The sequence below is a fragment of the Psammomys obesus genome, unplaced genomic scaffold, assembly GCF_907164565.1.
Source record: "Psammomys obesus unplaced genomic scaffold, mPsaObe1.curated_primary_1811, whole genome shotgun sequence".
Lineage (NCBI taxonomy): Eukaryota > Metazoa > Chordata > Mammalia > Rodentia > Muridae > Psammomys > Psammomys obesus.
This window is the reverse complement of record NW_026591086.1, coordinates 38,960,701-38,977,339: the sequence shown is the minus strand read 5'-3', so window position 1 is coordinate 38,977,339 and position 16,639 is coordinate 38,960,701. Positions and strand designations below refer to the sequence as shown.

General features: G+C 37.1%; 1 protein-coding gene across 2 annotated transcripts in view; it reads right to left on the bottom strand.

The window, feature by feature from the left end:
• Uchl3 (ubiquitin C-terminal hydrolase L3) overlaps positions 1-16,639 on the bottom strand; it is a 43,440-nt gene that overhangs the window by 3,479 nt on the left and 23,322 nt on the right. For both annotated transcript variants that reach the window (XM_055609734.1, XM_055609735.1), the window contains one exon: positions 2,954-3,029. In XM_055609734.1, coding sequence (XP_055465709.1) covers positions 2,954-3,029 — 76 coding nt within the window. The remainder of the gene's footprint in view (positions 1-2,953; positions 3,030-16,639) is intronic.

Here is a 16,639-nt window from a genome sequence, read left to right as displayed (position 1 = left end):
GGCACTTATACAGAAAAGTACCTGCCTCTGTTTCAAAATCACATATAGAGCTATTAAACGATATGGCAGTAACTTATTTTCAAATGTTTCAGAAATACTAACAGGGTCTCACAAACCTAGAAGAAAGTAAATGGAAGCTCTCTATTCTATTCTAGTTTCTGTAAGTATCCAAATTATTCCAAACTACAAGTTTTTCAAGTTTACTTTTAACAGGCAATAATTCACTAGTTACCTTTTTAAAAGTCAGCTTATTCTGTCTACTTGGAATTCACCACTGAACCTATCCGGAAGGAATGACTCATTTAAATGTGCAGTACTTCCTTCTACATATAGTAGGAACTTGCTGAAGCCCCAAAGAAAAGATCATTAAAAGCCAGAAATTACTTGGTCCTTTTCAACAGTTAACCTCACAACTTAGTAAGGTGTAAATAATTAACCATGCCACCATCCTCGTTTAAGAAACTGTCCTACAGGAACTACTTGCATCATGCCTACAATCAGATGGCCTTAAAAATAAGATTACACAGGATGGAGGTGGAGCTCAGCGGCAGACTGCTTGCCTAGCATATATGAGGCCATAGGTGCAATCCCAAGAATGGATAAATATGGTGATTTTTTTTTTTTTACATTGCTCTTTTCTTAAAAAAGAGTATTCTTATCATCTCTGGTTTTAATTCACATATTCAGTATGAATTACTCAGCTTACTCAACATTCCTTTTGAATTTACTGGGATCATTACTGCCATCCACACTGGGGTAACAGCCAATTATGCTGAGGGAATCAATAACTGTGCATATTTCTTTGCTTTGCAGCTATCCCAATTCTCCTGCAACACTTCCAAGACTGGCTTTCTTTACATTTCTGAATTTCTTCACACTCACTTTAAAAACTCTAATCTCAACAGGCTTCAAATTATATATATATACACACACACACATATAAAATTTCATATACAGGTCTGAATATACATATCCAGGTTGCCCACTCCTAGAGCTGGAATCACAGGAGGCTATGCGCTGCCTGATGTAGCTGCTGAACTCAATTCCTCTGCAAGAATCGTGTGCTCTTAACCTCTCAGCCAGCTCTCCAGCCTGAGCTTAGCTTTGAGGCATGTCTTTCTTCCCTTCCAATTGCCCTATTAGACTCAAGGCTCAGAGAACAAATTGACCAACCAATGTGAGGGATTGTTTTATTTTCTTTTAACTGCTACTTTGTTTTACATATGAGTGTTTTGCTTACACCTATGTCAGTGCACCAAATGCATGCCTGGTGCCTAGGGAAGCCGGAAGAGGGTGTCAAATGCCCTGGAATGGGAGTTACAGATCAGTCTGAGCCACCATGTGGGTGATGGAAATTGGACTCGGGACTCTCTGAAAGACAGCCAGTCCTCTTAACTGCTAAACCTTCTCTCTAGGTCACGCTACTCCTACTGAATTTCTAAGACAAATCCTTCTGTCTCACCGTTGTTTACCAAACATCTCTTATATATCACTGTCTTCTCTGTAAATTCTCTCATTTTTCAATGCCAACATCACTTTAATAATCTCTGATTATATACATTATATATATATGTGTGTATATATATATAATATATAATATTATATATATATAATATATAATATTATATATATATATATATATATATATATATATAATATTTCTCTGGTTTTTTTTCCCAAATCTCCTTCTTTCTTCTTTTTGTTTCACTTTGTTTTTTTTTTTTGTTTGTTTGTTTCACTTTGTTTTTCTTCCTTGCATGCAAGGGAAAGAACCCAGAGCCTAGCATATGCTAGGGAAGAAGTTGACTTTCCTGAAGTCAACAGAACGTGTATGACAAATCCCAGAATTCTCCTTACTTCCCCTTCCATCAGTTTATTAAAGCTTCAGAGTAAAAATTCTGTTTCCAGAAGTAAACCAGACACATGGGGTCTTTTGTGACTATTGTGTGTCATCTCCATGCAGACTTTGTAACCTAATCAGTCAGTAATGCACACTTTCTAACCTGTTCTGCAAATCAGTTTACACGAATAACAACGACTTCTTTCCAGTTTAGTTTAATTCTGACACAAATCACTACACTACTGCAGAATGTACCCTTTTCTTTTTAATAAAGTGTATGACTTTATTGCAATGTTTCCTATACAACATTTATCTAAGTTCCGTAGATTATATTTACAGTCACAACCTGAGCTACTTTAGAACACAGTTGTTTTTAAATAAGCTAAGAAGAACGAAAGTGACAGCTAATGGATACAGAGCAAACAGAGAAGCAGGAGAAGACCACACATGCAGGATTGCTGGAAGACTTTTGTTTCTTTTATTTAGACTTTCTTTTCTTTTCAATGCTGGGGACCTTTGTTTGTTTTCAATACTGGGGCCATTTTTTCCTACCTAAATAAGGCAAGTTAAAATTATATGCATCTTCTTCAGTAACAGCTCAATTATTTGTAAGAAAGCTCAGGTATTCAGTATTTAGTCGTCGTGCCATTACCAGACTAACATAGGCCCCTGAAAAGTCTTAAGAAATCAAGACAGCATACAGTGTAGTACAAAAGCCTGAAAAGGAGTGTACTCCTTTTGAACATACATATTTTAAATGTAAACAAAGTTCATTCAGATATGACAACTAATTCAACAGCTTATCAAAGATTGCCAAAGCTCTTCATAGATGTTTCCTGTAATGGTTTTTATTTTCTTCTTTGCCAAAACGCAAAGAAGGTATATAAAATTCCTGAATTATAAGATGCTAAAACATCAAAAAACACTTTTTTTCTATTAAAAAAAAAACTTTGAAAAAAAATTCTATTAAAAAAAACTAAAAAAGAAAAACCATTATTCTGCCAATCCAATTTTAGAGCTTTCAGTTTCAGGAAACAAAATGAGAACAGTCCCGTTTACAACGAGAAGAGCCTGGTCATTACTCTCCCCCGGATGAATTAAAATAGTTCTTACCTAATTCATAGAGATGCCCATCTACATGAACTAATGCAATAAAATGAAGATCTACTTTCTCATCTATACTTGGTGCCTGGAATAGGAGGGAAAAATATATTATCTACATTAGTAGTTAAACAAATCAATCAAGTACAAATAAATATACATAAGTAATAACAAATGACAAAAGACAACATGTATCCAATGAAATTCAAGGCCAATTACTGATATGAGCACAGAGTAGCCATCTGTATGTCTGTGACACCATGCTCACCACCAACAAGGAAGTCACATCTTTTAGTTTGGTCAGTTCTGGAAACTGAACACCTTGTTTAACTTGGAAATCTCAGTGACCAGCTTAAGACACTGTACATGTACACAGCAAACACACAATGTCCATTGCTCAACAAATTGCATGACTGAGCTCAGATGTGCAGTTTTTAAACTTCAAAATATGAATGTTAAAACATTTTTCATAATTATTAATGTTGGCACTCTTTTGAAGTTAAATTTTAGAACACTAGAGAGTAAGCTGTCTGTTGCCTGATCTTAAAGAGCTCATGTTTTGAACAACACAGTGTAAACAATCATTCTAGATTCGAAAAGCTTATAAATGAATAGCTAGTCTGGTGACTATAACTGTAGAAAAGAAAAAAATTAAGACACAACAAACTGTAACCTCTATTTCATTCTTCTTTTTTTAACTCTTAATGACCAACTTGCTATTTAAACTATACTTATATTTCCTTAATCAAATTCAATTTACACAAGCAATATTTACATTTCTTAAACATTTGAATAACTTAGGTAAAGTACATATACAAACTGGTATTTTATGATATATTAAATATGTTAGCTATTTACCAAATCTAAACACATTGAAATCATAACTAAACACATATGGAACTTCAATTGTTTGAAGCAAAAATTACAAGTAGCTTAAATCAAATTATGTCTCGTATTATCTAATATCTTTTTAGGTAACACAGTATCTTAACTCAAAAGTTGTTATTTTCACCATCAAATAATTATATATTTCTCAATAATTTAATGTAAATTTTTTGATGCAGAAATTAAAGTTACAGAATAACCACTAGTTTTTATTCACTCCTTTTTAAAGTTGTAAGGCATACAGAATGTTTCCAAGTATTTACTGACATAATGACTCATTTAATCTTATTCTTCTAATATTATTTCCTTTGCGTTATGAATGAAAGAAAGTCTTCATAATCTGATATGACAAACTAACTTCTATCAATTTCAGTCCAGAACTAAAGAATTCCACAGTTGGCAGAAATCAAAGTTATATAGCTTTATCATTACATTACTGTTCTCATCTTTAACTGCAGACCCCTTTAATGATAGAATCTGTCATTAAGTTTTGAGACTATCTAGGCCACTAATTTGACAGTTTTGTAGAGTCATGTCTCATATAGAGGCTCAAATATGTCTCATGTTTGGAGAAAAACCTAATCCTTCTTGAATCTAGTAGTTCTTCAAATATTTAAAGTTGGTGATAGGGCTAGAGAGATGGCTCAGAGGTTAAGAACACTGGCTGTTCTTCCAAAGGTCCTGAGTTCAATTCCCAGTAATCACATGGTGGCTCATAACCATCTACAGTGAGACTTAGTCCCTCTTCTGGCGTGTAGGCAGAACATCGCATAAATAATAAATAAATAAATAAATAATTTTTTAAGTTAAATAAATAAATAAAGTTGGTGATAACGAATTTCTTTACTTCCCTACCAAAAAGATTTTCATGATTTCTCAATCTTGTATCATTTTATCAGTGACTAGAAGAGAATCTAGTTTTTCAAGGCAAATCATTATATATTCATTAAAACAAAGAAACAAATTATTACAAGAAATTTCTTAACTAGGAATCCTATTTTACTGACAATAAGACCATGTTTAAGGAATATCAAGTATCTGAAGGCTCTGAGTTACAGTTTTCATAAATTAATTACTTGAACAACTTCCCTTAAGAACTAAACATCATATAGCTTCCATTTTTCATATTGGCCAGCAAGGTGCAAGGTCACTAAAAGTTAAGAAAATTTAACTGGAGTTGGAAAGGTGAATGTGTACCCAGTCCCTTAGAGCTCTGGGTTTCTTATTGTTTTGAGGCGTAAATGAGTATTAAGCTAATAGTTGTGTTCCACTACATCTGGTGTTCTGAGTTTTGCTTGTTTGTTTTGTTCATTTATTTTCAATGTTTTCTTTCATGTGTATGGGTGTTTTTCCTTCATGCATGTCTGTGCACCATGGACACGTAATATCTGCAGAGGCCAGAGGGGAATGCCAGATTCCCTGGGGCTGGAGCTACAGAAGGTTATGAACCACCATGGGTGCTGGAAATTGAACCCAGGTCCTTTGAAAGAGCAATCTGTGTTCTTCACCACTGAGCTGTTTCTCCAGCCTCACCCCCCTGAGGTTTAAATGAGATTGTGAAACCTTACATACTGTCATAATACTAACGTATCATCACAAACATAAATAAGTATCAAATCTAATTTATCAAGATTATGTACTAATGTCCCTTTTAATTGAAAATGGAAATTAAATTACAAATCTCAAGCCAGGTGTGCTGGCACATGCCTATAAATCCCAGCACATGACAGGATGAGGCTGAACAATCAAGAGCTTGAGGCCAGAGCTACACAGCGAGATCCTGTCTTAAAACCAAAAGCAAAACCCTTCTAAAGCAGTACGAAATCCTTCTAACTCTTCAAAAAAGATAAATGTTTCAACTTTCTTCAAGACCTCATTATTTCTGATGAGCTTTATCCTTTGACCAACGTCATTAGTCTGAAAGTCTAAATTTGCAATCATTGAACTGCTCAACAGATTCCAGGAAACCCAAGGGCAAGCAAGCAGCGAGTTCCAGCATGTTTGCCTGTCCAAAACAATTAACAAACAACTATAGCAAATATGAAGCTATACATTGGTAGGTTTTCCCCACATTTTTCTATCTTTTAAATTTCCAATTTAGAAGCCTTCCCCTTAATGCCAGTGAATTAAAAAGTGGTGTAAACCAATTATTTTTGTTATTATCAATAAGTGCATTAATTAACTACTAAATATAAGTTTCACATTAGAAAAAGGTTTAGGGAGCATTTAATTTATACTAGGCACTGATGGAATGCTATATTTGTATTGACCAATTAATCACACAAATCCAGTCAAGTAGGTTTACATGCTCATATGCATCTTACACTCAAGAACACAGAGGTAGAAAGACCTAAGTAATTAACACATTTGATGGCCCCTGGACATGCCATGCAGCTCCAGTCCACGCTCTTAAGCACAATGCTATTTTACAAAGCAATAAGGCAATGGAATTAATATGCAGCAACACAAACAACAATACATGGAAACATAAAACCGGAAATGCCAAAGTTTATGACATGCTCATTCATATTTAGCATTTTTAAATCCATAACTTATTCATCTTAGCATTAAATGAATTGTCCTCTGGTCAGCAGGTGCAAAATTAAATTGCACTTTGTTCATCTAATTCACCATGTACCTCTCAGTGGGCCAAACAGTAGATAGCACAGCAGAGAAGCATAAATATCAAATGGATGAATGAATAAAAATGGCAAATGAATTCTGTAATCTGGTGAGGAGAGAAAGAGGGAGAAGAGAAGGGAGAGGAAAGAGTGGGAGGGAAAGAGAGGGAGAGAGCAATGACAAGCAGTCTGTTGATATTCAGCACAAACAGAAACTATGTGATGGCCATACTTATATTTAGTGGAATCAAATGCTTAAAGAAATTTGTTGACTTGATAGTTTGAAGGCAGCTTTAAAAGGTAAATGACGGGGAAGGAAGGGTGCTTGACATTTAACTGCTTTTAAATGTTAAAATGTGTGCATAATTAGACTTCCTTTTGCTCCAAATGCCAAACTGATTTATAGAAATAACAAGTTTCTAAGAATGTATATCACACACCAAAGCTTTCAGATACTGCATGTTTAGAAGGCCTCTGCCAAACCACAGCCACTGCCTTCAGTAGTTTCAAACATCAGAAAAGAATGGTTGCTTAATTCTGCAGTTTATTTTAATGTATGAGAACTACTGGAATTCTATCAATTTGGATATTTAAGGCAGTATGTACATGCATATTATAATAGTTGGCTGCTAATTTTAGTTTACAAGAGAAATAATAAAATTCACAGGACACCTAGGTTAGCATGCAAGAAGCAAGTCTCCACCTCCTAATCAGAAAAGATCTTTAGAAACTGAACTGGCAGGAAAGATCAGATCAAGATTAAACCAGTACCTGAGCCACATCAAGGAATAAAATAGCTTAGATGCAACACACTACACCATGAAGAATTTAGATTGAGGATAGAGTAAGTAAAGCGATCCAGAGCATGGCAAGAGACTAGTCATGCTCAGAAATATGAAAAATAACGATAAAGAAATAGAGGGTGAAGAACTCAGAGGGTACATAGTATTTGCTGATCTAAGTTATCTAAGCGAAGTCAGAAAGTTGGAGGGTAAGGAAACACACTTACTTTAACAATTCACAACAACTTAGTATTACCACAAAGGCCACTCAGTACTCAACAGCAGGCAGCTACCCTTACATTCACAGGATATGGAGTGGAAAGATGGATGTTCACCAAGCACAGGCAAAAGTCAAGCTAGACTGCAGAGCATGGAGGTATGCTTGCAATCTTACTGGGCTAGAAAAAGCTAATGGCTGAGTGAACCAAGAGAAAAGCACTTTAAAGACTTGGAGACGTTTAAAGAAAAGCAAACACACAAACAAAAAGACTGCCCTTGTCACTGGGAGAAGAGATGGAAGATTGACTACACTTACAACAGAATGGAGACCCAAAGATGGCAGGCGTAAGAAGGGTCGCCAGCGACGAAGACGGAGAGATGGACTGGTAGCCTTTGCAGGGCCTACATGGTTACGTTTGACCCAGGGCAGGGATGCATGGTGACACAATGATGAGGCCTTCGTTCTGCAGTGGCTAGAATGAGGCTGTGATGAGGATGGCGAGGAGGACTACATAATTAAAAGAGAGAATATTTTACTTAGACCACGTTACTGGGTGATCATTTATCCTTAAAAGCAACGTATGGTCATACTTGTATTCATATGGTCTAGTACTTTCAATAATTGTATTCTAGTAAAAGATCATATATGAATGTTGGTTAAGATAAAATGGGAATTTATAACCAAGTACAAGGTTATATTTCGTAAGGTCTTAAGTGCACATGTGAAATTTTACATATCCTCATTTCCACTGCACAGACTCATGGAACTAAAGATTTAAAAGCCACTAAAATACTATCAAAATATATATCTGGCTTTAAAACTGTAACACACAAAAACCATGCAACACAGACAAGACACATTAAGAACAAAAGTAGAAAGAAAACCATTATCATCATAGGCATTGGTAAAAACAATTATTTAGAGTATAAACTCTAATAAGAGGGGAGTAAATGCTTAAAATTATAAACAAGGTGATGACCTGAATCGACTGTCCTTGTTATTAGCTGACACGTTACAAGGAAGGCTTCAGACCCTATTGTCCTTCTTTGAGTAAACAGCAGCATTATATAAAATGTGTACCACTTATCTTACGTCAGGTACTCTTTGAAGTGCTTTGTATCTATCAGCTCATTTAATCTCCCAGTAGCCAATGGTATATTCACATTTTACAGATCAAAGGAAGCAGAGTACACAACGGTGAAGTGACAGAACCAAGGTCATGCTAGCAGCACACTGGATGACTAGAGCTACACCCAAGAGATGAGATTCTAGCATTCAATGGTCTTAGTCACCAACATAGAGCCTATGTGGCCAAGAGAAAGTTTCTGGTACCAGCCTTTATTATACTAGGTTAGAATGTACACTGGGGGATAACTTTCCAAGTGCTGCTGTCCCACAAAATATAAAGGATGTAAAACTACCTGGTCAGTGGTAATCCGGATCATCTTATAACCATCACCTTCAACAGATACCACCAGTATATGAAATTTATTTCTAGCCCAACAATGCCATTATCCCTCTAAGTACAGTAAGAAGAAATAAAAGTGGAATCACCAGTTCTTTGGTGATAATTCTTTTTACCAGCCATACAGTAGGGAAGTAACTTTAGCTTGAAATGATCTCCAAAACTCTTAAAAGCCTATGGTCCTTGTTGGTACTCTTGCTATACATAAGTTATACACTAGCCTAAAACAAAACTGTCATCTTCCCCTGTTACTCACCCATTAGAAATATATTAAGAAACGCTAACCCTGTCTCTCTAAGCAAGCAAAGGTGAATATAATAGTGCTTGCTCTCACAGACTGGTGCAGTCAATCTGAGTTCATTCAAATGAGAGGCAAGGGGAAGAAGGAAAAATGGCAGATTACGGAAAGGGGGAAATCAGAGTCAAGAGTGGGATCAAAGTAAAGACTAAAGAGCTGTGGAGAGAAACTATTTTCTAAGAATCTGGGGAAGGACACAGTACCATACCAGAGTTACACACTGAAATAATGATGGAAGGCTGGGAGAGATGACATGAAAAGGGGTATTCTGGACCAGAAATTCAGAGGAAAAAAAAAAAAAAAAACAACACAGGAACAAGTAGAACATGTTGAAGACTAGGTCTGGAATTTGATTTTTACCTTTCAATCTAATAATTGTTATTTTTCAATGGGCGCTGGCAAAAGACATGAGATTTCTATGTTAGATGTAAGTTGACTCCTCATAGCACAAGGAAGATTGACAGTTATGTGCAATTACACAGGACAAGAAGGAGGACCCAGAAAGATGCTGCACGCGTAATGAGCCGCAGCTGGAGAGGAATGTCAAGCTGGAGGAAGCCACTGTTCTGCAGCAGGCAGGGGCAAACCAGCACTCTGTCCTGGAGGCAGACGCTCTCACTCCTCTAAGTCGGTTACTGTCAGCACACCTTGAGGGATTAACAGCCTCATTCTTCTGTTTTGTTTTGTAACTTATGTTTCAGTAATTTCAAATTTATGAAGTTACAAAAACACAAATGGTACCAGAAATATCCAGCTATGTCTGTAATGCCCCCTATACATTACCATTTGTACTTAAACTGGCTTCCTTCATAACTTTTCTTTCTGAGACCATCTGAAGGTAAATAAAACCCATTTATTGCTATGGAATCTAATATTTTCACCCATACACACAAATATCTCTTTATATCCATGAAGGACCGGCTCCAGAAATTACAGTAGCAAAAAAATCTGTGGATACTCATATCTCTTATATAAAATCTTGTTATAGTATTTCCATATAACCTGTATGCCTCTTACCATACACACAAAGTCACCTCAATCACTTCTTAAAACACTCAATAGAATATCAAGCCATAAAAAGTTATTGTACTGTATCATTAAGAGAATGACAAAATGTCTGTAGATATTTCATACAGGCACACACCAACACACACACATTGAGTGCAGGTACCTTTGGGGGCCAGAAGAGGGCATCAGATCCCTTGGAACTGGAGTTACCCTTGGTTGAGCAATGCCTGAAATGGGTTCTGGAAACTACTTCTCTAGAAGAGTAGTATCGTCTCCTAAACCTTAGCCATCTCTTCAGGCCAGAGACATATTTCTAAAGGATATTTTTAACCCACAGTTGATTGACTTTACAGATGCAGATATGATAGATACAGAAAGTCAACAAAGTATAGAATCAGGGAATACTCTCAGAGTAACAGCAGTACAATTGTCACCCAAGCTTTTATACTAGCACAATATTTTTGTCTAATGCCCAACCTATACACTCATCTTGTTGGTTCTTCCAAGGTAGGAGGGTGGGTACAATGGCGCACACCTGTAATCCCAGTAAGGGAAGATGACGCAGGAGGATGACGTGAGTTCAGAAGCTCTGGGCCTTAGTGAACTAAGCTGATAGTGTGTCCACACTAAATATGACTTCCCTAGACTGGGGCATTACCAGTGTCTCTAAGGAGGGTCAGAAATGGAACAGGTTAGGGATTAATGTAGAATTCATAATTAATTTATCATGGTTTTTAAAAGTTATTTAATCTCGAACATTTCCAGCAGTCTTTGTCTTTATGACACGTTAACATTTCCTAATTTTTTTAAAAATCATTTTAAACTGTGTGTTTGTTTTGGTATATGCAAATGAGTGCTTGAAGAAACTGGAAGTGTCAGATCCTCTGAACAATAAGCACTCTTGACCACCGAGCCACCTTTCCAGACCCACTAATTAAAACTTTATGTGTGTGAATCTGTATGCAAGTGTACAGGGCATGCGTGCAGTTTCCCACAGATGCCAGGAGACAGTACGAAATACCCTGAAACAGAGCAACAGAACCAGAAATTTGAACACAGGGTTCTTCCCAGAGACTCATGCTCCAACCAAGTACCATGCATCCTACAACTCCTGCACAGATGTAGCCCATGGCAGGTCAGTGTCCAAGTGGGTTCCATAGTAATGGGAAGAGGGACTGCCTCTGACATGAACCGATTGGCCTGCTCTTTGATCACCTCCCCCTGAGGGGGGACCAGCCTTACTAGGCCACAGAAGATGACAATGCAGCTACTCCTGATGAGATCTGATAGACTAAGATCAGAAGGAAGGAGAGGAAGACCTCCCCTATCAGTGGACTTGGGGAGGGGCATTCGTGAAGAAGGGGGAGAGAAGGTGGGATCGGGAGGGGAGGAGGGAGGGGCTTATGGGAGGGATACAAAATGAATAAAATGTAATTAATAAAAAAACTAAAACAAAAAAGATGCATACAAGTTAAAAAAAAAATACCCTGAAGCAGGAGGTAGAGGTAGGTGCTGAGAGCCAAACTTGGGTCCTTTAAAAACAATAAGCACTCTCAACCACTGGGCCATCATCTCTCCAGCCCCCTTTACTTATTTTAATTGTCATCTTCCTGTTACATTTTATTTAAAATGACTCTCAAGTAGACATCCTATAGTTGAGTCATGTTTTTTAAATAAGTTGAGAATCTTCCTTCTAACATATATACATTTAAATGATTTACATTTTATTAATTGCATCTCATTTTCCCCTAAGGTTAAATTATAATCTAATTGTTAATTTTGTTTTCTCCATTTATTCTTTTTTCCTTTACGTCTTCGAAAACTATTTTTGTGACTCTTTTCATCTTTACTATAGGTATGTTTATACCTGGTTTCTCTGAGAAGCCCTGACCATCCTGAAATTTGATCTGTAGACCAGGCCAGCCTCACACTCAAGAAACACTGCACAGCTGCAGTGTTCTTCAACTGACAGCACACGACCTGATATAATATTAGACCCTCAGCAATATTATCAAAATGTTTCCTCCCATTCTTAGTACTACAGTTACTGTTTATTGAGACAACGCAGGCTTCATCTTTGTTTTTGGAGATAAGGTCTCACTATGAGGGCAAAGTTGGCCTCAAAATTGAGATCCTTCTGTCTCAGCCTCGCTAGCACAGGGATTCTGGTGAGTGGCACAATGCTTAGCTACACAATTACCTTTTAGTGCCATTAAAGCTAAGAAAACACAGGCCTGGAAAGATGGCTCTGGAGTTAAGAGCATCTGCGTGCGCTTGTTCAACTCTCAGCACCCACATCAGGCAGCTCATACACACCTGAAATTCTAGCTCCAGTGGGACCCAATGCCTTGGTCTGTGTGGGCACCTGCACGCACACATGCACACGCTTAAAAAAAGCCGGGCATTGGTGGTGCACCTGTAACCCCAGCACTCTAGGAGGCAGAGGCAGGCATATCACTATGAGTTCTAGGCCAGCCTGGTCTACAAAGCAAGTCCAGGACAGCCAAGGCAAAACAGAGAAACCCTGTTTTGAAAAAACAAACAAATAAATAAATCTTAAAAAAAAAAAAAAAAACCTTTGTTTACCTTCACTTGCCCCAACTCCAGTACTTCCCAGTTTCTGCATAGGTCCAGATCTCTTCCTGCTATCAGACTCTTTCTGCATGGAGAAATTCCTTAATATTTCTTAGAGTGGAAATAAACCGGGAATGAGTTTTCATTTTTATTAGTATGGAGGCTTTATTTCTCCATTTAAAAACACTTTTTCCCACCGAATTTATTCAGTATTCTTAAAAAAGTATCTTGTTGTGTTCTAACTTGCATAGTTTCTGATGAGAAATCTGCTATAATTCCTTGTTTATCTAATATGTCTATTTCTTCTGGGTCTTCTGAGTAGCTTGAACAATTTTTTTACTTATCTTTTGTTTTCACAAGTATGAATATTTAATATTTGGGAGGTTATTTAATGACCAAAATTTTTATTCTACCTAGTGTCTCTGACATTCTTGAAGATGGTTGATGTCTTCAATTATCTCTGGAAAAACAGTTAACCATCAATTCTTCCAATACTTTATACCTAAAGGGCACACTTCCCTACTCTCCCTCTTACCTCTTTCTACCTCTCTTCTTCTGGGATTCCATTTCCATGGACCAGCCATTTGTGATTGCCCACACCTCCTATGTGTTCTTCTGTCTTTTCTTGTCTAACACATTTTTATTTCTTTTTGTACGTGAAGTTACTTAAGTAGCTTTTATTGATTTGTCATGAAGTTTTCCGAGCCTTTTAAAAAATACGTGCGTGAATTCAGGCACACGTGTGCCACGGTGAATATGTGAAGGACTGCTGACAACCTTGGTCTCAGTCCACACTGTTCACTTGTCTGAGGTAGAGTTTTTCATTGTTTTTCTGGTCCATGTTCCAGGTTAGTTGGCCCAGGAGCTTCAGGAGAGCCTCCTGTGCCTGCCTCCCATATCACCATGGGAGTACTGGGATTAGCCACTCAGGATACATGTCTGTCTGGCTTTTCTGTGGCTTTTGTGGTGCTCAGACTTGCATAGCAAGTACTTTTACCTACTGAGCTATCTCTTGGCCTATGTGCAATGATTTTTTTTTCCCTTGGCTTTTCTATCTCTACTGGAAAGTTGTTAGGCATTCTTCACCTCTGGCCCCAATTTATGCTAGCATCTTCATTTAATTCTTTCTCACAGTTTTCAACTCTACTAACAATCTCCATCTGTTGATACATTTTCTCCATCTTGTCTACTTGAACCTTTAATGCTGTAACATATTCTTTGATAGTTTCAATATCTGCATTGTATATATGTTTAATTCTGTTGATGGCTTTGTTTCCTGACAAAATGTTGACGTGCTACTTGCTATTTTTGGTTTAAAGTCAGATATTTGTATAGTATCATAGAGACAGAGATAAATAGTATTTACATTCAGGCATGGTCCATTAGGACCTTAATGTAGCAGAATGAGTCTAATTCATCCAGAGGTTGAGCTGTTTGGTTTTGCTTTTGTTATAGAAAGTCTCATTGCAACAGTGGATTATAATTCAAAATTTCCATTCTTCTGTTGAGAGGCATCTAGGTTTCCAGATTCTGGCTATTATGAATAAAGCTGTTCTGAACACAGCTGAACAAATTTCCTTGTTGTATGATGGAGTATCTTTTGGGTATATACCCAGGAGTGGTATAGCTGGGTCTTGAGGTAGTACTATTTCCAATTTTTTGAAAAAGTGCCAATTGATTTCCAAAGTGGCTGTACAACTTTGCACTCCCACCAGCAATGGAGGAGGGTTCCCCTTTCTCCATATCCTCGCCAGCATGAGCTATCACTTGAGTTTTTTATCTTAGCCATTCTGATAGGTGCAAGATGGAATCTCAGAGTCATTTTAATTTGCATTTCTCTGATGACTAAGGATGTTGAGCATTTCCCTAAGCGTTTCTCCACCATTTGATATTCCTCTGTTGTGAATTCTCTGCTTAGCTCTGTACCCCATTTTTTAATTGGGTTATTTGGTTTCTTCACTGTATAAAGCAGATGCCCACAGGCTACAGACGCTCCTGACACTCTCCCAAGCAGTTTTAAACAACTGTGTTTTTACTTCAGTTTGTAATTTTTAATGTCACATGAAGTTTGAACTTACTGTTGTCAAGCTTACTAAGCTAAGTCTCAGAACTTATTTTCATATAATTTGAGAGTAGTCCCAAATAAGTTTTTCAGTGAGTACAAATTTCTTTTGTTCTAACACTGCTCTCTGATCTGTAATGTTAGAACACAAAGAACAGTAAAACCTTACCATCTCCACACATGTCTGTTCTGTTTTTATAGCTAAGGCAGTGTTAGAATCACATTTAGTTAGATCTGAAAGGGGGAATTGCTGAGTTCAGTACGGAAGTTTCCCTTCAAGGAATAGCTTAGCGTTCCCATTCCAAAACTTGGAAACTGGAAGAGGAAGCTAGAAAGGTAGAAGAGAGGTGAGAAAACAGCAAAGCCTCCACTCAGGGAATACCCTCAAGAAGAAACAATGAAAGAAGAGAGACCATGAGAAAAGCATGAGGAGCTAGGCTGGGATTGCAGTGTTTCTTAGTTAGAAAAATCAAAGTAAAATGAATTTGCCTCCAAAAGCTTTACTCTAACTCTTGTCAAAATAAGGAAAACAGGTTGTGGAAAAGTAAAGCAAAATTTTAAAATGAGCAGAAAATTGGTTCCCAACTTTAAAAGAACATATTTTACTTTTATTTATGCGTGTGTGTGTGTGTGTGTGTGTGTGTGTGTGTGTGTGTGCAGCGCGTGCACGTGCGTGCTTGCATAAATAACTCCAGTGTAGGTAGGTACTCAAGGAGGCCAGATGAGGGTTTCAGGTATGCTGCAGTTGCCAGGGGTCATGAGCCACCTGACATGGGTGCTGGGAACCAAACTCAGTATACTGCTAAGCTGGCTCTCCACCCTCTATAATTACAAACTTTTGACAAAAATTGAACTTACATAACTTAACTACATTTTGCTGTTTCCATTTGCCTCTTCAACGATAATCAGGAATATATATGTATGTATATATATTTGATTGTCTATAAATATGTATATATGTGTGTATATATGTACAAATATATATGTATATCTGTATACATACATAAATATATTTCTTCCTAATAGCCCTTTCCTTCATAGTGAACGGAAGAACATAAAAAGTCCTCAGAGAAGACTTACAATGGATAGTGAGCCCTTCGCCTTAGGGATGCTGGAATTGCTTTTGGCTGAGGGGAATGATGCCTGCTATATTTCAGGGCTAGCAAGATGACCCAAGGGGCATAGTCTCTTGCCTACAAGCCTAATGACCCAAGTCAGATTCCTGGGACTTACAGGGTGGGAGGAAAGAACTGACTCCAGAAAGCTGTCCTCTGACCTCCAAACACACACCTAGGGATTCAGTCACATGCATACAGGTGCACACAGAATAAAGGAAATAAGATATTTTAAAAATGTAAGCATCTTCACTTCAGTTAACAATGAAGCCATTAAATTATATCTATACAATTAATAAAGGCACAACTTTAAACTTGCTTCTTATACTGACAGTAGACCCTGGCTAAGTCAAGAGTCAGCTAGTCTAATAAGGGCCTCTCTCTCTGTGTCTCTCTGCCTCACACTTGCCTATGTTTCTATGAACTCTCCATCTGTTGATTTAACTAATCAAAGACTGAAACTACAATTATATATTTATATATGTGTGCAATATAAAGTTTTCTTATTATTCCCCAACATCTAATATCTACCATAAGTAATCTACAGATGATTTTAAGAACACAAGAGGCTATGCATCAATTGTATACAAATACTAAACCAATCTACTCAAAGAACATATAAAATAATTAATGAATAAAAGTTAAATAAACATTTTATACAAGGAATT